General features: G+C 39.4%; 1 protein-coding gene across 3 annotated transcripts in view; it reads left to right on the top strand.

Moving 5' to 3' along the window:
• Window positions 1-25,899, top strand: part of negr1 (neuronal growth regulator 1) — a 139,843-nt gene that overhangs the window by 37,039 nt on the left and 76,905 nt on the right. For all 3 annotated transcript variants that reach the window (XM_051377708.1, XM_051377709.1, XM_051377710.1), the window contains exon 2: window positions 7,314-7,552. In XM_051377708.1, coding sequence (XP_051233668.1) covers window positions 7,314-7,552 — 239 coding nt within the window. The remainder of the gene's footprint in view (window positions 1-7,313; window positions 7,553-25,899) is intronic.

Genomic DNA, 25,899 nt, shown 5'->3' with positions numbered 1-25,899 from the left:
CCAAAACACAGCGCTGCCAGAAACTACCAAACTGTCAGAGCGCTGCTTGTGTTGGTCGTTGGGAAAATAGGGCAATAATATATCTTTTGGTGTAACAGTGTTACAGATGAGATAGATACCTAGTGAGATTATGGGTTTCAACATATACATTTAGTAGTTTGTTTTATGTTTTTTTATTATCATATTATTCATGTCAGTGTTGATTAATCGATTCACTGAGAAAAAATAATCTGAAACCATTTTTTCAGCCAGGTTTCATCTTCTCAAATGTGAAGACATTCTGGTTTTGCTAGTCTTCCATTATAGTAAAATCATTATCTTTGTTTTTTGGACTGTTGGTCATAAAACAAGCTCAGACTTTGGAAAATTGTGATTGTTGTAATTGTTTTTTACTATTTTCTGACATTTTACAGACCCTATGATTAATCAAGTCTTAAAGAATAAGTAAGTAATTGGCAGGCTAATTGAAAATGAAAAATGTGTTCATTGCATCCCTACAGATTCCCTTTTGAACACGTACTACCCTCCCTCATTTCCATCGTTCCTGCTATTCTTTAATGTGACTAATAAAGCAAAAGTACTTGAGCAATTTTAAAAAAGACTTCACAGCAGAAAAAGATCTCAGAATTTTTACATACCGATCCCACCTAGCCTCCTTTCACTAGTGCTTCACATCCAGTCAGTCAGTGTGAAATGCATTTTCTCATTTGAGGATTCACTGGACAGTTGAGCTCTGTTGAGGGCAGTGAGTTGTTGTAAAGGTTGTAGAGCGCACAGTGCAGGTACAGTCATCACAGCATCTCTCTCTTTATATGTGAAAGAGCTAAAATCGAATGAAACATCTGTCCCTGACTTCAATTAAAGGGTTTTCCTCATGCATTTTTATGGCTGTATCTCACTCTCTCATTATACTCTTCAAAACACTTATTTCATTCAAAGCCAGTTGGCTTTCGCTATTAACAGAAACACAAAAGCATTGTCTTTAAACAGATGTTCCAGTGCGATGATATTGTGCGCCACTAATTTTCTTACATACTCCAGTTTACCACAGAATAGGAAAATGAAAAATTGGTGGTCTTCTCGGTGGCTGAAGCTTGATTTGTTCTTCAGTGTCATTCAGCACACAATTGATACATGTCTGACTGTTTTGATAGACTTGAGTGTTGCTTTTCTTTGAATGAACACAGATGTGATATGTGTCAGACAAGCTATGGGATTTTTCAGAATTTTTCTTTGTACCAGCCAGACTTGTTGTCCTCTTCTCCTTCCTTAGCAAAATAGTAATATTCCACCTCCTCCCAATTATGTAAAGTTTGATCTTATATTAAGCTGCTATTTCTTTAGCAGAAACCTTAGTTGGGTTTGGCCTTTGGTGGCTATAGTAACAATGCACGTCTCTGTACTATGACTACAACTGTCAACTGACTGTCAACTTATTACTGAAGAACAAATTGGCCTTTCGTATGCTTGATATGCCAAGAAATTCCAGCTATAATCTTTTTTAATTTAAAGTGTCAAATGATAAGCTGATCAATATTTTTAACACGATCGCATAAGAGTATGTATAGTGTGAAAGTGGTAGCTTGATTACTAATTTAGCACCATGTCTGCTGGGTGTGTAAACAGGCAACATTAAAGGGAGTTATATGTCAGCGTTTACCTAAATTACGTGTGGTTGCAGGTCATTTAAATACGTTTGCAAAAATGCTAACAATAGCTGGGCTGGTTGGGGGGAATCAAGAAACCCCATGGGTCTTATTCAACTTTTCACTTCAGGTCAAATTTGACCTATTTCAGAAGTTGCAAAACAAGTAACTAAGTGTAATCTTTGTCTACAGGGATCATGTGCAAGTAAGTGTATTCTACAACTGCACAGCAAGAAAACCCAACTGAAAGAACATTGATAGATATAGTGCAACAAACAAAAACAGCTGGTTGTTCAGAGAACTACACTCCATGTGTTTCTAATGGATACCTTTGGCCCTGTGGGGGTCGCATTCACATTTTTTGGCTTTAAGGACTGGAGAAGAGGCTGCCGACAGGGTGTTTTTGCTGGCGCCTGTTTCTCTCTTTTCTTCACAAATTCGTCGGAATGATCATGATGACAGCAGGCCGACGCTGAGCAATCTTTGCAACTCAGTATCCAGTTCTGAATCTTTAAAAGATCTCCGCAATGCAGACATACTTGTCCCTCTTTTACACCCACAGACATGGTGACGTCATCTTTGACCCGCCCACCCTCACACATTAACGGTAGAATTCAAGTGTCATCTTATCGGTAGGGATGCGCGATAATTATCAGGACAGATAAATCAACAGTGGATAATGGGAAATTTATATTATTATAAATTATTATTATATAAAATTATAGCTTATAAATTATTGGTTGATATTAATAATAATTAATTTGGACTTCTTATGCAAAACAGGCTTTATGTTCTCTAAAAGTTTGTGAAGTTTTTTAATGAACTTTACTAGTACTACTTGTCATTTCTCACTACATCTTAGCCTCAGTAGTGCATAAACTACAGGTTATGAACTGCTTTTTAAAATAAGAAAATGCTCATTTATTTCATCTTGTTGGTATCGTCCATTTGGAGCAGGGAATTATTGGCTAGTGTGTGGTAGGGTTGGGCGATAAATCGATTTTATCGATTAATTCGAATTCGTAGTTAAATACGATTTATTTTTAGTTAAAATCGGTTTTCTATTGAACTTCCACAACGCCGGCGCTCCCTTTGGGCTCCCATAGAACAAACCACGACCCACTACAAAGTTTGTTTGAAAGCTGTTGCAATCAAAGGTAGCAGTACGACCGATTTATTCCACCACCTCAAGCACAGGCATGCAGCCGAGTGGGAGAAATGTTGCTCTCTGCGTGATATACAGGACCGCAGCTCACAAACACCCGCTAAAAACAGTCTCCAAAAAGTAAATCGTGTTTGGTGTGAAAAAATCAGAGATTTTATTTTTAAGCCATATCGCCCAGCCCTAGTGTGTGGTTGAAAAAAAATCCATATCTTGCATTTATCGGCCTATCATATCAGAAGACATTTAAATGATGTGCCAATATCATCATGCATCATTCCTAATTTAAGTCAGGAAAAACATAGAGAATAATAAGCTCATGGTCTACGTGGCTTAAAGTGTAAACATCCTCTGTGTTTATTATGTAACTGTTACATAACAACAAATCTCAGACTACAGAGGGACCTATCCAGAAGTGTGTTCATTTCTTCTGCCAAATGCAGAGAAAGAAATGCTGAATGTGAACTACTAGACTGTGAAACACTGAAATATGTTTGCAAGACGAGATTTGTGGAGTTTGTGCCAGGAAGAATATTTACAGTTGAGGAACCGAGAAAACAATTTTATAAAGCAAATAACAATCTGGGTCAAGATGGTGCCCTGGTGTTAATTATGGCATCCAATAAAAGAATGGATGAGTTTGGCTAAACGGATTACAATCTGCTTCTCTTACCAGCTGCCATACTGTAATTAATGGTTAGTCATCAATTTTCATTCATGTGAGGTGTTCAAACACCAGCTTATCACTTTCCTTTTTTTTTTTTTTCACAATGTGCATAATCACTGGGGTTTGAATTGAACTCTGTTATTTTTGAGCCAAAATACCAAAAAAAAGGCTTGTAATGAGCATGGTTTCTCTGTAGTCTCGTCAGAAGCGGGGATAAATAAAAGTATCAATTAGTGCTTGTTTCAGGTGTCAAAGCTGCTTCAGAGTGGATGCTCTGAGGTCGCTGGAATAATTACCTGAGCTTTGTATAAACCACGGGAAGTCTGTATCCTAGTGGGCTCCTAGAAAAATGGGGCTTGATGAAAGCAAAGCCCACTTTAGGTTTTATTAGTTTTGTGTTGCTATGCTTGATTGAGGGGATGGACAAGAGGAATGGTTTTTGGTACATGATGTAGCGTGTTGTTTTTTCATATTTATCATACATATATTCCAAAATGACTTTGTGTCAAGTGTGGAATTAAATCATTTTTCCTTTCAGAGAAATGGAATAAAACAAGACAAGGTAAACCTACAAAGCTAACTTCTTAAAATATCGTAAAAAACCAAGGACTGTAATCACTGAAGTCCTTGCGGGGCACCAGCATTAAACAGGATCTGCTCTGGCTTACATTTATCAGTAAAGATGACAAGCAGTTAAATAGTCCAGCTAAATTATCTCTGTGATGAACTATCTCTCCATCTTGTAAAAACAAGCAGGAGGATAAATGATGTATAATAATAAAAGTTACTTTGTAGTTGTCTGCAGGCAACATACATAAAGTAAACTAGCATTGAATCTGTGGTGTTTGGCAATTGCAGACATACTGAGTTGACACAACTGATTTCAGGGAGTTGGTTGATGTTTCAGGCAGATTTAGGCCACTGACAGTTTTATCACAATACTCTATACATGTATGTCATCTGTATCTGTTGTTTTATTTTTTTATCTCTGAGTCTACACTCCATCAAATTGGGTGATATCACAGACAACCAAAATGGTTTGGCCTAAAACAGCCTAAATCTGCCACATTGGGTTGTCAAACTCATGCCAGATTTGTGACGAGTTCCCATGTAGTTCCTATTCAAGACAGGAGCAACTAAAGAAGGAAGCAGCCTCAGTAAACAACAACACCTGAGACAAAGTGCTAATGTAAAAATGGCCTGTTTTGACACACAGCGTTGTGAGGAGGTGTATAGTTACAGGCATCTGTATGACTCCTTGGTGTGAGATTACAAAGACAGTGAGATAACAATAATAATTCCTGGAGGGAGAATGCAAAGACACTCAACAGTGATAAGCAAACTGCAAAAACAGCGAAAGAACACAAAGGACTGGCTCATCAAGATGAAGAAAAATGTCAGGGCTTCAAGTAGAGATCCTGTCTGGGAGAAGTGTCCTCCAGCCATACTTCTGGCAATGCTCTTTGTAAAAGTGATACTTTGTCCCAAATATCCTTGAAAGGTGGCTGTTAAAAGTTTGTTGTTTCCTTCTTCACAGAGAGCAGCAGCTGTGGTCAGCAGTTTATATAACCACATTACAGCAAAACTATAGTGTTTTGAACAAACCTATCATAAGGATAGACAGTTGAGAAGTGAATTATGCTGCAGGACTGATTTTAGACCTTTTGATATTTTTTCGAGCTGTAACCTACCACCACTGAAGTACATACTAACAGACTTGTATTCAAGCTGACCACAGCTTCTGATTTATTTTGAAGGAGTACACAGCCCCCTTTAAAGCATACATAGAGTGAATATTTGATTTTGTGAGGACAATCTCGGGTGAGAAAGAAAGAAAGAGAGAAATCAATAGCAACTACACTGGAGAAAACCTTTTTTTTTTTTTTTTTTATGGTTACCCTATTTTACAGACATATAATGATGAAAGCCCAGCAAGTTGTTCACAAGTTGTTCACATCAGTGGTTGTGGGCAGGAAAGAAGTGCATTGTGCATTAATGTTCCGGCCTTAAGCTGGAACTCTCAGCGATCCCACAAAAGTGTGTTCAATTATTAGTCACTGAAGGCCTGTGATCATTGAAGTAGGTAGCAAGCCATGCTACACTAAAGCTGTTTCTCTTCAAGGCAGAAAATGTAATACTTGAATCCAGTTTTACATAGGGCATGCCTATAAAGAGATACATTTGCACTTGAAACCCATAGATTTACCATTATTTGAAAATAATAGACAAATAATCCTTAAATTCCAGTGTAAAGATCAAGTGCATTCCTGTTTTGTTGACAAAACAACCCAGCAAGGAGTGAAACTTGGCTTGAGGCTTCTTCAGTAAATCTTGCCTTAGGGCCAGGAGCACCACGGCTCAGGTGGTCAATGGGCTAACTAACCGGCAGGTCCGTGTGGACTCTCCGAAGGACCTGGACTTCTCTCTTGTGTTGTTTTTATTACTATCCATTCTCCATTGTTTGCCACTTTATTTGTCACAATACCTCCAGGGCAGTGCCTTCTCTAAGGGGAGACCAGCCTGGACTAGACCATTGTCCTCTACCCGCTTTCCTGACAGACACTTTCTTGGCATAGAGGGTAAAGAGCTTTGTGGTTAGTGCCAAACTGATTTCCTCGGTGGCTTTACTACTGGTGCTGGCAGTCTGCGTGGCGTGTTGACAACAGCTAAAGAGCCAAACTTGATTGCCTCTTTACCTAGTCATTATTACAGTATTTGTCACAGAATATGATGACCCCAGCCTCATCATGTTGCTCAATTTACTGACCCTTTGTGTCCGTACAATTAGCTTTCAAAAGTAAATTGCGTTGGTCTTGATAATGGGAATACGGTCCTAGAATACAGCCTGTTCAATGCCAGGGGTGTTTGATTATTTGTGGCTGGACGGACTTTGTTCACCAGATGTTTGGGTTTCCATTGATGATCACATTGAAAAGCTACATGCAGATGCATTTCCTTTCTTTGCACCTTTGGTCTGTTTTATACCTTTTGATGTATTCTGTCTTTTGTGTCCACCTTATACACTGCATGAGTATTTTTGAGTGCCCACTGACTACTGTGCATTCATCAGGTTTGAACAGACTTTGTGTATTGTAAGTTGCAAGTCAAAGGTCTTGAATCTCAGTTATCACTTAAAGCCTAAGCTTCTCAGGGCTCTGAAAGTCAACATCCCTATTACAATGACATGTGACTAGTGAAAGTGGAGATATATATTTTCTTTACATTTGCAGTGACTAGTGTCAGATGCAAGACACTCTGTTTATGTCCAAAGACCAAACAATTGTTTTAATACTTAAATCTGAAATGTATTACCTACAGTTATGTATGCAGACACACTTAAAGTGTTTGAATATGAATATCTATGTCTGCGTCAGTGAAAAACAGTGACAAAGAAATGTCACCAAGTATCTTTGCCCATTCAGAAGGTCTAACATCAACAGAGCAGCCACCCAACTATTACTCATGGCTCTGGCCAGTTCGAGTCTTATAGCAGCTATAAGACATTGAGTCACACTCAGGTGCTGAGATTTCTGTGTTTTATGACTCACTTATTGGCACACTGCCCGTTACATAACTAAAATGTCCATATGCTTTCTGGTGTCGCATTAAATGAAGTCAGTATCGGTCAAACATTTTCAGGATGTCTGTCTGTTTATATATGTTAAACCTCAGAACTTGTTTTTTGGGAGAACACACAATCCTGCTCTAACGGCTAACATTGCCTGCTCGAGAAGGAAATATGATGATTATTATATAGTGAGTGGCTTCGAAAACATCTGCCTTATTCATAAAATAAGCATTCCTCCAATTCTAACTGAAGTGTCTCTTGTCACTGTAGGTGCTACCTATTGGATGGGATCTCTAAAGGAGCCTGGCTGAACCGCTCAAGCATCATATTCGCAGGGAATGACAAGTGGTCTGTAGACCCACGCGTGTCCATTGTGTCCAGCGTTGGAGACAAACATGAGTACAGCCTTCAGATACAGAAAGTGGATGTAACTGACGACGGCCAGTACACGTGCTCCATTCAGAGTGAGCGTAACCCACGGCCAAAGCTCCTCAACCTTATTGTAAAAGGTGCGTATAAACAGTTCTTGCTGTTCTGTACATGCACTTGTTTGTGTGTGTTTTTTTTTGTGTGTGTGTGTGTATATTAACTAGTATTAAATGATAATTAACCCCATTTCCATTAGTAGTCACTGACTGATTTGAGTTATGTGCACCTGTAAGTGGCATGCTCTCTGATATTTGATCAGTGGGTACAATATTTTGAAGGTTACCTGCTTTGTGCTTTTATTTCTGATTTCTGTCCTCTGCCTTTTTTTTTGTCTGACTTTCTTTTGGTTACTTATTACACGGATCATTTAGCCAACATGATTTCCATAGCAACTCTGACAATATTCTCACGTTGTCCATGTACTGTACATAATGGTCACAGGTGTATCTGGCACCATCTTTGAAACTGTCTGTCATTCTCTTATTCAAAGAGTAAGAACAAGAGCTTGAGTCATACTGCTTTGTGTAAAATAATAAAACAAATCTTTCCAGCAGAGACATTTCTCCTGTGTAGGCAAACTGACATTGTGGGGTACATTTTGTGCCTGTAGGCTATGCACCAAAAAGTAAAGCTTGTTGGTTTAAAGGACTGGAGGCAGACTATGCATGCTAGCTTTAATCAAGCCTCCTTGGATTTAGTCATAGTTGGTAACAAAATAAGATGTAATTCTTGGGTCTTGAATTAATTTTCTCTAGTTAGTTGATATGCTGTGTATGTATTACATTAAATTAACAGGTGTTAAAGCTGTGCATTTCAGTCTTTAACATAATAAAACTGCCATTGAGCTCTTTAGAGGAAGTCCAAATTGGGCTTCATCTTGACGATCTCCATGTCTAACAAGGTCAATAGGTGTATTTGTGCTTTATGGGCCATTTAGAAGGCTATTGTGGGCACAGAGAGCTAATTGACGACAGTATCCTAATTGATACTTGTTGAAGTAATAGGGTGGTGGCTGAGTTTGTATGCCGATAGCCCAGACTGTAGATTAGCAACGAGAAAACCGCCACTCTGAAAATCCATCTTCCAAATGCCATGTTTTATTTCTTTAATAGGCTGATGCAAAGATTTACAGCATGCATCGTCCACTGGGCTCTGCATATGTTTAGGTTGGAATATTAATGAGGATGTGATGTTATTAGACAACCTGTCAATGGGAAAGCACACTTTTTTTGCCTTCTGTTTTTAATTTCAGCTTGCATCTCACAACATAATGTGATAGTCTGCATTCATTGCTCACTGTTAACACCCTTGAGCAGGAATAGTGCATACCAAATTATTCTTCTTTTGTTTCCAAGCCGTGGTTGATGAAGTTAAAAGGAACACAATGTTGGAATATGCATCCTTCCACACAGCCAGGGGAGTATTAATAGAAGGTTAAGGGTTAGAAACACTGCATGTAGAAGTGTGAGCTGTGATATGTGAAATGTGAAGGTAGAAACAGCTCACCAGCTGGCGTTGCCATTATGACATATGGAAGAAGCTTCTGAAAAATATTTTAGGGATGTGATCATACCTGCAGTTTGTTTAGTTTGGTCTAAACCATAAATGAAAGTATTCGTTTTGGCCCTATCCACAGTGTTCTGTTCCAAGAACACTGGAGGTTGTCAAGGGGAGGAGCAGACTAGTCAAAACAACCTTTTCAGGTGTTCATACCTAAGAGTTAAGAAAACATCAGAAAATAGCACGTTATGAGCAACAACCCAGAAAGCCACATGCCCTTAGCTCCTTTTGTTATTGTAGATTTTATACACTGCTGGCTATTACATGTCAGAATCCATCCTCATGCACTGTACTTATAAAACTGAGTGGTTGGAGGGCAGGGCCAGGGATGGTTTGAACATGCCCTGAGTGCCTTTTAAATTGGTTGTTTATGAGGTTGTCTATTAAACTGGCACGCACATGGCTGATGATAAGAGTGCAGGTCACCTCACTCACCTTAAAAATGGCTAACAAGCCTGTCCCATGATTAGAGGGTCACAGAATTAAAACCAACTGTAATTTAGAGGTATCCTCGATTAAGACGCTGAGCATCTACTGTCTATTCATGTATACCCTTTAGCCCAGTGCCTAAAATATAAATGCAATGCTCTATCAGCACTTGTCAACTTGTCAGAGCACCACAGTGTTTTGCAGTTACAGCGACTGTCCCATAGCTGAAAGGTCACAGGGTAAACCCTGCCACTGCCAATGTGTCCATCAACAGCCTGATGTCTTGTTAAAGGTTCCCTCAAGCAAGCAACCCTTCCTTTCGTACCTTCCGTTTCCCTTTGTCCTTGTTTCTCTGTGTGAATGGTGAAGTTAATCTCTCAGAATCCACCCATTCAGTTGAAACGGATCCATCTAATCAGCATTGGCCTCGATGCTGACTTAGTTGGTGTCAGAAATGTGACTGATCCACAGATCCACAAATACTTAAATATTTAATTTGCAGCTAATTTTGATGCATTAAGTTACTGCTGTTATTCATAACATCCTGTATGTGCTTCACAAATGTCGAAAATGCCATTCAAGGTTAGCTACGGTTAACCAAAATTTACTTGATGATGCAGTTTTTGTAGGGAAATCTCTTGAAACTTTACATTCAACATAGTATGAAATTCCCACGGTCCAGTGGTTATTAAAAATCTCCACTAGCCACCGGCTACATAAATCCCCATCCATGTCCACTTGTTGGTTTACTTATTGTGCTCCAGCTGTTAAAATCACCCCACTGTTCCTGATGTACAGTCCTGAGAGTGAGTGAACTGTGGAGTGGCTGAGTTACAATTAATGACATTCTCACTGACAACGACAGAGCTGCTTTGGCTTTAACAAACAGTCACTTTGCCTCTGCTTCAGCTATATTTTACAGGTACACCATGCCTGTAAATATACATGTAATAAACCGTCAGCTGCTTGGCAGGCAGTAATGGTCACTACAGGACCATCATGTTTTTGTTGATGTTGGCTTTCTAAAGAACATTCTGTAATGGGAATCTTACCAGGGGTGTTTCGGGTCATGGCAGCCCCTCACCACTGGCCATATGGCCACAATCAAACCGAAGCTAATGTGCCAGCTGTCAGCTGTATAATATGTTTTGCAATGCCCAGATTTCCTGATGGATGTGACCTAGCGGCTAAGATTTGGCAACGGTTTGACATACAAATACCAATTGTTGTTCTGCAGTTCACAAATGTAACATATTGGTTATTTCAGTCAGAGATGTCTATCACTCATATTTTGCGACTTAAAGCAACTTGATTTAGTTAAATAAAGCTTAGAAGAAATGCTTTGTTTGGTAGAATCTGACCAACAGTAAACTTAAAGCTTCAGTGCACATTTAAAACCAGTCTGGGCCTTCTTGTAAATTCAGGAAACTTTACACGTTAAGTTATTTCTCACTTAGTTATATCCCAGCAGGTTGGCTAGAGATCGGTACAACCTCCTCTACTGTCGGCCACTGTGAGTGACTCTTGGGCTGACAGCCTGTCAGCAGCCCGGTGGCAGGAAGGATGCTTCATGATGCGAGCAGGATGCACATTTTTACTTTCTCTGGCTTTAATGATTATGTTTGTCATCTGTGGTGTAAAACATCAGATTTCCACACAGTCAAAAAGGCAAAAGTGTGTGTCCCGCTCACCAGCGTCTCTCCTGCAGAGCGACTAACAGCGCAGTTAAAAGCGACGGGCTAGAGTGCCGCTGAACTGAAAGAAAGGACAGTGATAACGGGTACGTCCCTATAAAAGTGTTCATTTGCATTTAGAGCGGGGAAGTCAGATCTGATCATAAGTGGCCACTCGAGGCGCATGTGAAGATGCAATCCAATGCCCGGTGTAAACTGACATACTTAAAGCTGTCCACTTGTGATCGGATCACCCAAGATGCATGTTAATTCTGGGTTTAAACAGACTTTATGAAAAAAAGGTAGAACATATAGTTCCATAAATATGCTTTTTTTACTTTTACTGTTCTCTGCTATTAGTAAAGCTTGATGGTGTTATGATTGTGTTATATAAATCTGTTACTGTTGAGTCATCAGGCAAATGGGTCGCCAGCCGTTGAGACAGAGCTGTGTATATGAGTGTGAGCTGCAGGCAGGAAGTATGTCGAAATACAGATGACTCATTCCAGCTGATAAATGCCTGCGGTCACTTCTCTGACTGCGTACTCAAGGTAGTTAAAATTGTGGTTCATTATATTGCCAGCCACTCTGTCATTTTGTTATTTATGTACAGCTACAACATATGTGTGCTGTTATGGCACCTCCATAACTTCACACCTTATTGTACTTTTGTGTATTTGCTTCGTCAAAACTCTCTGTGTTGTGAATCATTACCTGTCACCGTGCGATACTTGTGTACACATGCTTAAGCCCACTCATGGAGAACAGAGGGATTTCGTTACAGATGAGATGCAGCAGGGGAGCAACTCTGTCATGTTGCAGAGGCTTCTGGGAGCATGCTGTTTTTTTCATCTGCTGAAAGGGAAGGGAAGACTTGCCTAAAAAAAAAGAAACCAGACACTTTAATCTGGGCTTTTCAGAGCAAGCATACAACATTTATTAATGCTGCAACACGAATGTTACAGTTGAAGTAAAAGGATTTCATGGCGTCGGATTTTTGGCACTTTTGCTTTGCTAGACAGTGAGGAGTAACGCAGAAAATGGGAGCAACAAGGGATTATATATGGAAATATGCAGTGGTCTCAACCCATTTCAGGTGCATGTTAGGGTCCTTGACCAGCTGATCCTCCGAGCAGTTATGCTTATCTGGAATGTGTATCTATGTCAGCAGTGCTGGGCGGCTTTCTTGTCATATCGTTACAGTTCTGTCAACACACATATATCAATATTTTTACCACAGACAGAATAGAAAAATGATAAAATACTAGTGTGGATCTGCAACTGAAATTAAACTAGATATTTTTTAGGGAAAGCCATAACTTTTTCATCTGATGATGGAGATGTAAATACACTTAGCGCTTGGCCTCATAAATCTGTAAATTCATAAATTCCTGATCAGTGATGATTTAGTGATTCGGGGATCCACTGAAAGTTCTTATGCTAAGAAACACATCTAGCGTTTTTGTTGTGCTATGTCACTGTTAAAGTCTCTTTCTATGTGTTGTGTCCTTTCCTTTGTTCTCCCTCTCTCTGCATCAGCAAAAACCTTTAAACTATAAATGACAATGAGAAACAGCCATTCCTATTTCACACCAGGAGTAATCTCTAGTTATCAACACACTTCTTAACACATGAATCACATGTCGCTGCATTAGGGGCGGGAGGTTAGATATGGCTGTGACTCCTCACTCATCTCGACAGAATCATTTAATCTCTGCGTGACATTTATCCCCCTCAGAGATCTTGTGTCACCTCAACAAATTAGACGTTTGCATCTGTGCCTCTCCCCATAGCTTCATTGCCATTAAAGAGCGCCCACAAGAAACGAGAAAATTCAAAACTCACTATCGTGCTGGCATTACAGCTCGGAGTCATGTGAAATAAAGGGCACGGCCTGAAAACTATATTTTTGCTTTCCGTTCTGGTTGCAAATGATAGAAAATCTGACGCTCCATATGCTGATTGTGAAAAATAAGTGTATATATGTATAAATGTAATATAGTAAGTGTGAGTACTGTCAGTATGATACATCAGCAGATATAGAGAAACCTATGAAAATATTAATGATAATGAATGTATTAATGTGTTTCATTAATGTAAAGATGGACTTCAACTAATATTTTATCACAACGCACAACTCCAGATCTACTAGTGCCTAAATGGGTCCCTTACATAATCTCAGCCAAAAGCAATAATCATCAGGGCCATCAGGGTCTGCTGAATTACTGAAAGGATCCATGTTTTCCGCCAGGTACATTTGGCACAGGTAAATGCCGATCACTTAAACCCTCTCTTTAAATACTTAACAAGATTAAACTGAATGGGTTCTGCCTCGTGGCTGTGTGCTGATTATTGAGCAAAAGTGCAATATCAGTGACATCACCGACAAGCCGATGAACTACGACCATTAGGGACTGCCGTTTGACATCAGCACAGCTCTTTCACTACTCTAATGTAGCCCTGGTCTTCATCTGCATATCCTCATCTCCACTATTTATGCGCTGACCTATTTAGAATCTACCCTGACCATTATCTGATGTAGGATACAGAGGAATGAGAGATCGGTATCAGGCCCAACCCCCCCTTCTACACATCACATGACTCCCCTCCTCCTCAGCAGCCATTCTTTTCCCTCCCTCTCTGTTAATTAAGATTGTAGATGTGATAATGTATTAAATATGCACAGCACCTCTCATCTAAGAATATCTTGTCACAGCGAGAAGGGGGAAAGAGGCACCCTTCACCAGTAACTGCCTACATGGGCATTGGTAATGTGCTTCAAGCTTTTATCTCTGAAAACACAAAACTGTTGGCTGAGTCGTTGAGCTTAAAAATTCATTCAAAAGGAATCTTGCTGACATATTTTTGTGTGAATCAGTTTTTATAAATACCAAGCGCCTGTTCACATCACGCATCTAATACCAAACTACCAAAGGATCATGCACTGTAGAAGAGCAGCATACAGTAGATGTGATGCAATATATCTTCAAACGACTTTATGTAAGTCTTCACACGATGCCTCATTGTGATGTTGTACTTTATAGGGTTAACATTTTCAAATATTTGAGGCATAATCCTGTGTGTGATGAAAATGCTTTGGACATTAATATGGATCAGAGCGGATCCACAGTGAAAACTCATTGCCCACGCCCATGGAGTGAGTCAGTCTGGGAAAAGTTTCACAGCAAGAAGAGAGATGGAGGGTTAAATCTCCAGGTCGTCGCTGCTCTCTTTGATGTCAGGACAGAGACAGAATATAATCACAGAGTATGGCATAAAAAGGCCCGCAAATCGCAGTTTATTCTTAATATGCTGTTATTCTGTCACTCTTATTAATTGCTGGGGCCATTTTAGATTTCATTTTCTCTGAGTCTGAAAATACAGCCCTGTCAGCTACACTTTAACGCAACTCTCCGAATTAATCCAGAAAATGAACACCTTCTCCATGACATTTCTCCCTCATTTACTGGTGTGGATTCCTCTTGAGGATTAGCTATATCAATACTATAAAGTTAAAGCATAATTGCAACCTAGTTCTAACTTGCTCTTTATTCAATTGAAAATAGATTGCACTGTGTGAACATATTGGTTGAACAATTTCCCATTTAAACTCGATGTCGAGTAGCTTAAATGGTTGAATGTTAAGTTCTCCATATTTCATTTGAACTGAAACATAGCAGGACATTTTGTCAATAGTCTCTGTGATTCTCCCAAAGATGAAATTGAATGCTGCTATTAGACAGGCAATTTACTATAATAGCCCATATCTGTTATAATAAATGAACAACGGTAGAAGTCATTCTCCTACCTGAGTCATTTCAGTAAATTAGGGCGCCACCCACAGGTGTGCAGACTTTATTTGGTAACCCAGATGTAAAGTGCTTATTTTAGTTTTATTTTAGGCTTGATCCCCTTAAAGGTCCAGTGTTTAACATTTAGGAGGCTCTATTGGCATAAATGGAATATAATATTTATAGGTATGTTTTCATTAGTTTGTAATACTCTGAAAATAAGAATCATTGTTTTTTTGTTACCTTAGAATGAGCTGTTTTTATCTACAGAGGGAGCAGGTCCTCTTCCATAGAGGCCACTATGTTGAACTGCCATGTTCCTACAGCAGCCCAGAACAAACAAACCAAACACTGGCTCTAGATAGGGCCTTTTGAGTTACTGCCACCGTTGTTTCTGCTACACGCTTGGTTGAGGCGTTTCAGTACACACCCTACACACTGGTCCTTTAACTGAAAACACTTTCAGGTACAGCCAGGGTAATGTATGTATTATTGTATGTAGCATTATTCCAGTTACATGTGCTGAATCATTCAGCAGATTTAATAATCTGTTAGTTTTTTAACGTAATTATGAATGTCAGTGAATAGAGATAATGCTGTTGAGGTCATAAAGCTTTCCCTAGTTTTGGGTTAAATAAAGATGAGATTATGAGATGAGATGATTATGATGAGAGAAAAAAAACAGATACTGGCAGACCAGATTTAATAGTTCCCCATGACTGTATGTGTGATAAGCTGTTTTGAGTGCCGTGAGAAGAGGATAGTGAATCGGTGTTACTGGCCCCAGCTGGAATAACTGTGTATCAAGGGTCTCAGTGGAATAATAATGCATTAAGACAACGTGGCCTGCCATTGATATTGAAGGGAAAGTGTAGAGAGAATATGAGTGTGTCTAAAGGAACAGCTTTGCCATTATGGCCCCTGACATTTAGTTAGCCACTAATCATTGTCATTTGTGTGTGTGTGTCTGTGTGTGCGTTTATGAATCCCACTCTTAACACCTGTAAAGTTCTTTGCTGTCTCATATTTTTGCATGTGCATGAAGCTTTCTATGTGTGTGTCTTCGTGCACGTGTGTGTGTGTGTGTGTGTGTGTGTGTGTGTGTGTGTGTGTGTGTGTGTGTGTGTGTGTGTGTGTGTGTGTGTGTGTGTGTGTGTGTGTGTGTGTGTGTGTGTGTGTGTGTGTGTGTGTGTGTGTGTGTGTGTGTGTGTGTGTGTGTGTGTGTGTGTGGGCGATTGTGTGATTGTGCACTAATGTGAGTCCTCATCATGGAAATAGCTGATATTAGCCATGGTTAATTAAAATGAGTAAGGACAAAGGTCAGCCACTCAGCTCTCACGTCTCTCTTCTCTAGAGAGGGAATAGATACACCACGAGAGAGTAACTTAGGCATTTTATTTGGTCTTTTAGGTAAAACAGCTCAACATAAAGATAGACTGCACACTGTCACTGCTGTACATTTACTCTACCAAATTTAATCTAACCAGCATAGCTCAAAATGTCACAGTTTTCTTAATCTCAGATTCAGAGTGATCTATTATGGAAAGCTTGATTCTCTCTGCAGGACAATTCTGGATCCACTGGAGTGATGTTTTTGTACTCTTTGTAGTTTCAAATGCACATTTGCAATTGTACTTCAAAATGAGTTTCAGATTATAGTAATGGGGTTGTTCCAAAGCAGAAGAAAATGTAGACACACTAGAATTTTCTTGGATGCTGTCCCACTTCAATTATCCTTGCTTTTCCAACGTATTCTCTGCATGCCAATCCTTGTGGATGACATTAGATTAATTGGCAGGAAAAATTCCTCTCACTGTTGCTGATAAAAAACATTTTGTCAAACCCAACAAGAATTATTGTACAAGAATGCATGCACAGACGTTTAATAACATGATAAAAAACAAAATAAAACCTTACCAGTATAATAAAGATAGTGAAAATCAAATCAAATATCAAATCAATAAATTAATTTAAAACAACCATCATCAAGAATCATGGTTATTGTAACTTCTCAAATAGTGACTTCATTTAACTGAAGAGGGAACTTGTACTTTATTTGAAACACTCCCTGTTAACTGATTCGCTCCAGTTTCACATTATTGGGCTGTTGTTACTGTCATTACAAAAACATAATCATGCCATACTAGTCTGATAATCAGACTGAATATGCTGTGCTAACACTCAATATGCAGATTTAAGAGTTGTTGTGTCTGGAAGTTGCTGCGTCAAACAATTTTTGTGGCCATTTATTTCACACGGGCACATTTTTTATTCCCACCTACGAAGCTGGCCTGGCTGTTTTTTCTCAACAGGGGAAAAGCAGTCAATGAGCACAAAGCTAGACCTGTTTGAATTGCTCAACTAATGGTAGATGTGGGCAGCAATTCAGAGGTCTGGAACCAGGCTAATGCCCCTACTCACCACGCTTGCTCTCTTTTTCAACAAGAATAATAGTTCTCAATGACTAATTAATTCCAAGCAGTTCTAGGTTGCTTTCCTTTTTATCTGTGTCAGTAAAACTCAAAACTCCCTGCAGATGTTTCACATAAAATGCTGACCAATGTTTGCAAAATATACCCCATAGTCTTGAATCAAACCAAAAATAACCCCAGACTGGTGACCTGCACAAACTTTGTTTTCAACACAGTCATCGTCTGTAGTTGAAATCATATTTATATGATGCTGCTTCCCCACAAGGTCCAAACTGGCCATCATCCAACATTCTCTTAGCAGGCTCTCCTCCACTTTATAGTGTGTAGCTGTTTACACTGTAAAGCTGTGGACAGCTTTTCCATACATACTGGTGGAAGGAGACAAGGTTTATCTAAGATGAGAGTGCAGATTTAAGAGGTGCATCAGAAATTGTTCTCGCTGTTTGATGACTTACAATGTGGAGGTGTCTGATACAAAAAATTTAAAATTTTTAAGCTAACATGCCATTTCCAAATGTCAACATTTTTCAGAAAAAATAACTGTGGCAGACCTTTTTCTACTTTCTGGCTTTTTTTTAATCTAAACAATAAATCAATCATCAAGTAAATAATTGTTCAGATTGATAAGGAAAATAATAATTAGTTGCAGCTCGAGTCTTGCTTTTATCTATTTCTGTGACATGAGGGTTTTAAAAATATGTCTGTCTTTTTTATTACTACTATCTGCAAGCATTAACCGCCCACACAGAAGTCTTTATCTTTCTTGTCTCCGTCTTTATATGTTTTAAAAGTATATGAATTAAAGAGCATGTGGGTGTTCGTTAGTTCGTAACGCTAAGGTGACTCAGTTAACTGAAAAGCGAATAAGTGCTGGAGAAAGCTAGTGGAAGCTTTCTTTAGCCCTTCCCCTTTTGCAGATGGTGGTGTATTTACTGAAAATATAATAAGCTATATTTACTTTCTAAGATGATTTTTGTTGAATTCTGGACATGCAGGAAACACCATGGAAGACGAGACGGTCAAATTGAGTGTGACAACAATCTAAATTCAGAATTTCATCCACCAGTGGTGTTAGGCCATGGCTTTTCTGGTGCTAAGCAGTTGGTCCAAAGAGGTGTAAATCACAGCAGAGACATGGATTCTCTCACTTCTCCTCTAGGCACGGTTTATCATACAGTACAACCTCCATCAACAGTGGGATAGCTGTGAAACAGATTTGCTGGGGGTGAAGCATTGGCAGACATCAGAGATACACTGGCCTTAATTGGGCAGATAAATATCACAGGCTGCGCTCCCTGGCCCTACAGCACACAGCTGCATACATCACCCTGAATGCAGACTGACCACCAGCAGTGGGGTGCCGCCCGCCTGTCTCATCCCTGAAACTCATCTGCCCAAAGTGCAATTAAAGAGCAGTGAGAGATTTCCTCGAACAGTCTGCTTCCTTGACTTGTTGACTCGAGCTGTATCGACTTCCAGCTGCAGAAAACCTCTTGCTTTGTTAGATGATCCTGTTGTCAACTTTACATCACATCTTATAGTAGCAGAGGATGCATTATCAAAGGCCGGAAAAACCAGGCAAATCAAAGAAGAGACACTTTCTCATTTAAAAGGATCAGAGTCACTGATGTTCCTTACAAACATAATTATTTTAACAATCAGCGCTCTGGAGTAACACCGTAAACAAATTGCAAGAACTGACATCTGTATTCTGCAAAGTACAAGCTCAGGGTTTTTAATAATGAGCGACTTATTGAATAGTCATGACTTTGGCCTTTCCAAAGCCCTCAGTGGGTACAAATTGCCCTGTATTACTTACGTGTTGTTTAGCCCAAATCTTCTCCTACCAGCCCACGGGGCGGATTGTGAAGAAAAGCAGTCAATACTGGGCACCATCAGAGAATGTGGCAGCTGACACACACAAACAACAATACACATGCTGTAAGCACACACCTCCAGTGTTTGGGGTTGTGCACAGATTCACATACCACACACATGCACATATACACAGACACACACATTCATATGCTCTGACAATAATCACTAATCCTCTTCAGCACTTGAACCTTGAATTGTTTGGCAGCCAGTGCTATTTATCATGGACTTAAATGACTCACCAATGAGAGAAATAAATCAGGACAGAGAGAGACAGAGAGGAAGAGAGAGTTTGACAAACAATGCACGAACGTGTTTGGAACCTCATCCCGCAAAACTTCTTTGTTCACGGACAGTTCACTTCTCTTCCTGAAAAGGCTTCTTTTGTTCCGGATGACCCAATCAGAGATACATATTAATATTTCAAGGTAATAGCTTAATGTCATTACAAATGAATGAACAAAGACAGGGAATTGCACATTGCTCTGATGATGATGGGTCCTTGAGAAGCCCAAACTAGGATATTTTAAAAGACACTCGTCATAACTATCAAGGGCACTTTGACAAGTATGACAGTTAACAGTATCTGTGCCCAAAAAGGCTTTCCACATCTCTGAGTATTCATTTCCCAACAGCAAATTGCGTAGTTTCAATAAAACGACATGTCTAGAAAATGCAAATGGGAGTTAGTGTTTTATACAGATTATACATCAACACGCACTGCCTTGTTCTGATTGGGTTAGACTACAGCATGATTAAATAGCAGTGATTTCTTTGGGAGAGGATCTTGAACTTTGATCCTGAATTTTAATAGATAATGATGATGATGTGAATCTGACTGCAATAACAGTGGCACCAAAAGCCTTACGTCTGTCTTGACTCAGTGCATATTTGTGGTATGACAGAGGAGCAAGGAGTCAGTAAAGAGCAAAACCAACCGCCCGCTGAGTCAAGCACCTTCTTTATAACTGTAGTGTGTGTCTGCTAGCTGCCAACTGCGCTCTCCACATTAATCACGACCCAGGTTCTAAAGTTTGAACTTTGACCTTTAGCGCTGCATCAAGGCCCAGTGACAGATGGAGACAGAGCTTTGTGTCCCCATGTCAGATCATCCATTTGACACACACACACACACACACACACACACACACACACACACACACACATACACATTCACACTCCTCACACATGGGCTGAGATGCACAGAGGATCACCCATAGCAACGGTCGTTTGGTCACCGGCTGATATTTCGTTGTTGGAAAGCAGTGTGCCCTCTGACCGTCTTACTGTCTCATTTTGACAATAAACTATTTGAAATAGGCCTTGTGCGTGTCCGTGCCTATCAAAGACGCTTTGTAGCCACGCCGCTAATTGAAAAACCAGTGATCATGCTGGAGAGCAAAAGCAGAGTGGCCCATGCAGAGGAATTTTGTTTATCATAAGCAAGATGCTGAGGCTGAAAGACACTGATTAGCATGAATAAATTAGAAACTATTTTAATAAGTGGGTGATAGCTTATCTTTGAATTACATGCCCAGTGCAGCTCTCCCATTGAAGATTAATTGCCTCTCACAAGGTATTTTCGAAAAGTTCATTTTCATCAATTGATTTCCCTTAATTCATGAATTCCCTAGAAGTGCATGAAATTGGTAACAAGCTCTCCATAATCACGCTTTCTGCATCGTTAAACTCATCGGCAATTACTCATCATATGTATCGGTTGTGACATTTGCGGAAGCATGTTATTTTTGCACCATTAGGTCATGACAGGATTATTATCATAAACTAATGGTTAATTACAAGCTGAAAAAAAATTGGCGTTCATAGTTTGCTCAGATTTCTGTAGAAAGCAAATCTCGCTTCTAGCTTGTTCAATAGTGAAACATTGTATTCTTTTTTTATTGTTCATCAGCCTGATCCACTCAGTATCTGCCAAAATAATTACTTACAAACAATGAGTATGACCAGTACAACACCGAAAACCACACTTTCAGTGTTGATGCTTGCATCAAGAACTTCAACATAGTGAAAACTGTTTCACTATACTCCGACAACCACCGTACATTGCAGAGAATGTTTGAGACTGGAGGAGGAATTGTTCAATGTTTTCTCTTTCTCGAATGCTATCATCACCTCACCAGTGCATTATTGTTACTACAGTACAGTATTGGGGTCATTTCTGTTTCAGTCAGAGACAGGAATACTGCCTTGAAGCAAAAAAAGTGGGCCACTGAAATAAATTGAGAGAAGAATATAACTTCAGGGGTTACAACTAAAGTAATGGCCATAGATTTTACTGTAAGAATGTATGCCAGGTGCCTTTACAGTGATACACTGAGGTGTAGGTGCTTATTAAGTCAGGGCAACAAAAATAACAACTGGGTCATACCTACACAAAAAAAGCTACCACAGAGGAATCCCGTGTTTAAGACAACAGTTTACACTATATTAGACATATTTTTTATATAAAAAACACCAGTTTCTGATCTGCAGTTGACATATAGTATATCATCATACTGTACTGTTCCCACCCTATCACACTATCATTGGACCCTGAGGCGAATTCCTGCAGTACATTAATAGGGTAAATCACTGGATTCATCATACATAATGATACCATTATGGAATAATGTTCATCAGCTAATGTGCACTTGCCCAGGAATCTATTTGTGTCTTTAGCCGTTTGCTGTCTGCTACAACTCCTCACATCTCAGTTCTTTATTAACCCACACAACATCAAAGCCACAAGGAGATCATAGAATATGAAGAGATGCCAAAAACAGACAAGCAATAAGGGCTGATGAGGTTTTATGTCTCTGCCCTGCCATTCCAGCACTTAGTCCACCTCCTCCATTGCTGCTGGGCTCAAATAAATGGAAAGAAAAAGAAAACTTCCCTTTATTTCTGAACATTTTATTGCTTTTATTATTGGCGTATAGTTGTGTGTTTTTTTCTGTTGAAAATGATTGAGATTGATATGTTTAATAATGTTATAAGAGAGCGGCAGGTGATATTGGCAGTAAAGCAATAGAGTGACTTTCAAAGTTTATGGGCTGGAAGTCAAGTAGGCTACTGTATGCTAATACTTTAAAAACACACACTGCAGGTACAAGAGCATGCAAATAGATAAACACAAACACACACCAGGCTGTCAGTGTCCCTGGAACACATTTTATATCCCAAAAGTCAACAATTATACTTCTTTATTACACATATTTTTAAAGGTTTTTGGACAATACATTATAAGTCTGACTTCTGTCTGGGGGCCATGAAATTATGGCGTGACAGACAAAGTCTTTACAATTAATATTACATATTGCAAAATTGGAAGGCCAAGAATTTTCCAGACACCAAGATTATGTGTTTTTGTCATGAGCAGTGGAAAGGCCTTGCCAATAATGACAGATTTGTCTTTCTACTTGAAAGAACTTTTCCCAAAGTTAAGTACTACAAATTGTCTGTGCCTGCTTTATGACACTGCAAATGGAGGTAATCCCTTTGAGTAATATAATCTGTCACTGTTTATGTTTAGTTTCCGTGTCTGACACCTAATTAACGGACTGGAAGTTGGTTCATTTTTGCTGCCTGCAGTGAGGAAAGGGAATTGAAAACCTTTTAGGAATAGCTGTGTGGGAACTGTCTCATTACTGAGGTGTATATTACACCCTACAAACACAGGTATATTTTACAGGTATATTATAATCCATCTGTATCAATGTCATCTCTAACAACCTGTGGTTTGGGGAAAGCTTTGAAGTAGGTAATTGTAGAATTGCAAGAAGCTATTCAAATATCTCCTCAGGATTTCTTCACGGCATCAAGCAAATCTGAAAAGTAAAACCGCTAATCCAATTCAAAGTCCTGCATGTCGTAGATTAAGGACGATCTGTCCTCAGATCCACAAGTATCTGCGTTTTAATAAGACCATTACATCGTATTGTGTTTGGTCAGGGCAATTACAACACATTCGTCGGATTCTGGAGTTGAATTACAGAAAATAAAACAGGAATCTCTCTCCTTTTTCTCCCTTCCTCCTTCTCAGCTCCTCTGCTACTGCCGTCCATTACAACAAGTGGCCGGGCTTCCCCTCTGTGCTCTAATTGGAAAGCTGGATGGCAGTAGGTTTAGCCAGTAATGGGGTCCTACAATTTGGTAGCAGAAGCCATCCCGGAGAGGCCTGTCAGAATTTGTAGAAGAGCCCAGTTGTGCGCATCCCACTTTGCAGCTCCAGAAGAAAACCCCTGCATTTTAATAGTGCAGCTGTAAGCATTTCCGTAATTCAAGGTGGCGTCATTAGAGACCTATTTATTCACCCGAGGTGTCTGCCAGGAGGGAGATGACGCCGCCCAGATCAGCTGTGGCAGCTCACTCTCAGCACCTCCTGCAGGGCTGGAGAAGGGGAAATTAGAGAGGAATGGGCAAACATGACAATCATAGCATCGTTACTGAATTAGCACATAAAGAAAACAACAAGCTGTGTCTGTAGGTATAGGGAGATAGGTTATATTCTGTTGTTAAAGGGGCAGCGCAGTCACGACTTTCTGATTCAGTTTCCAGAGGTGGAGGAGGTTTAAAAAAGGTATAATATAGGGCATTTAGAGAGAAGCAGCCTAGGAGAAAAATTATAGTAAAGGACTTTGCAGGCTTTCAAGGTAATGTGTCACCCAAGAAATTTGCAAGTGATTCCCCAGAACAAGGTCTGAAAGGTTTTTCACAGCAATATCCAGACGTGAGCACAATTTCTCTCTAACCTACTCTAACCAAGTAGTCTTTTTTAAGTTAATTGTACCTTAACTGTAACGTATTTTTATTCAAGTAGTTTGTACCTTAACAGTAACCAACGGGTGCACCATACAGTTCAGCGAACTTCTGGACCAAGGACATTTTTTTCAGAAGATCAATGCCACTCTCATATCTGTCCGTTAAAATATGAAAATACACCCAGCAGCCGTTTACCTTACCGTAACACAAAGACCGGAAAGCTAGTCTGGCTCTCTCCACAGTAACAAAATCTACCTAGCAGCACCTCTAAAACTCACTGAATAACACTTTATATTTGACATTTGCTGGTATGTTGTCTAATGGTACTGGGTACTTCATGTCTGTTGTGTGTGTTTGAAATGTCAATTTGTTTTAAAAAACACCCATATATTTCATTTGTTTGTTAATAGGAAAAAATAAGTTTTAAAATGACTAAATTCCTAGTTTCATGGGGGTTTGGTGCTGGACTGTTTCTTTCTGGAGGTAGTAATTTACTGGAGTCTTTGCTGGTTGCCCGGCAACTGCTCAGAGCCAACAAATAACCCCCCGTAAAATGGTGAATTGTCATTTTTACAGTTGGGCTTTTGTTTGATATAACGTGTTAATTAGTGAGTTTAAGAGGTGCTGGTAGGCAGATTTTGTAACGGATGGTAAGAGCCAGGCTAGCTTTTTCCCACTGTTTCCAGTCTTTGTGTTAAGCTAAGCTAATTGGCTGCTTGTTGTAGCTTCACATATAATGGACAGATATGAGTGTGGTATTGATCTTCCCATCTTTAATATGCAATAAACACATTTCCGTAGATGTGAAACTATTCCTTTAAGAAAGTGTTTCAGTTTTTGATTAACACCAATACTCTTTCATAATGAGAAGGACGTTTTTCAGCAAATTGATACTCGTCTCTGGCTTTGGGTCCATATCACCTGGCGTAACTAGATATCAGCATAACAGCATCCATTTCAATATAGTTATACTATAGTCTGCCAATAATTTAAATATAAAATTTGTAGAAATTGGCACCTGGAGCAAGCGGCCAGACATTGATTAGTATTTAATATGTTGCTTTCTGAGGTGTGGCAATGACCTTAAACTGCCACTGACATTCAGATATACTGCCTAAACAATTCATGTTATCATAGCTCAAAGAGAAACATTGTACCTGTTGACTCTTTTTCTTTCATTCAATCCAAGTGCTTTTTTTATTTCAGTGTAAAATGCAACACAAAAACTCAGAAAATGTTCAGAGCTGGTGTGACCAAAGGTTGAATGCCGTAATTAGGTAGGCATATTTTTCACATATTTCTGCATCAGAGTGATGTGAAATGCTGTCAAGTAAGATCATGGCAGAGCTACCTTAAACCCCATTTAATAACATTATCCTCACTACAAGGTTAATATTGCGCCCTTTTGGTGTTGGCTTTTAACAGTACGATTGATAGTATGTAAACTGGATTGAACAATTCTGACCACTCGTACACACATACACACAATCTTAAGAATGATTTGTGTCTGAAATTACCCAGTAATAAGTTTCACCATTAACAGCCAACACAGAAGTAGAAAACCGAACACTTTTGCAGCCACTTGGTAACTGGATTTTCATTAGTGGGTGTGGAATTTCAAAAGATTTATGTTTCTGTTTGCCAAATGGAAACCCCCTTCAGCCCTTAATATCAAGTGTCCATCCTATGGCAGCAGTAATGCTTGCAATGTCTCAGCGCTGTAACCTAGCAACGAGACCCCCACTTATATAAGATCTTGTTTATGATGGTTTTTTTTCAATAAGGAACAACAGATGACAAAATCATATATTGTGCATCATGAAATGGCTGTATCCGAAGTCCTTATATCACACATTCACTATTCCCCAGATAATAATAAATGCTTCATACGTAACAGTGAGCAGTA

Source organism: Dicentrarchus labrax, unplaced genomic scaffold (genome assembly GCF_905237075.1).
Source record: "Dicentrarchus labrax unplaced genomic scaffold, dlabrax2021, whole genome shotgun sequence".
Lineage (NCBI taxonomy): Eukaryota > Metazoa > Chordata > Actinopteri > Moronidae > Dicentrarchus > Dicentrarchus labrax.
The sequence above is the reverse complement of the archived record's forward strand: the minus strand, read 5'-3'. Positions and strand labels throughout refer to the sequence as shown.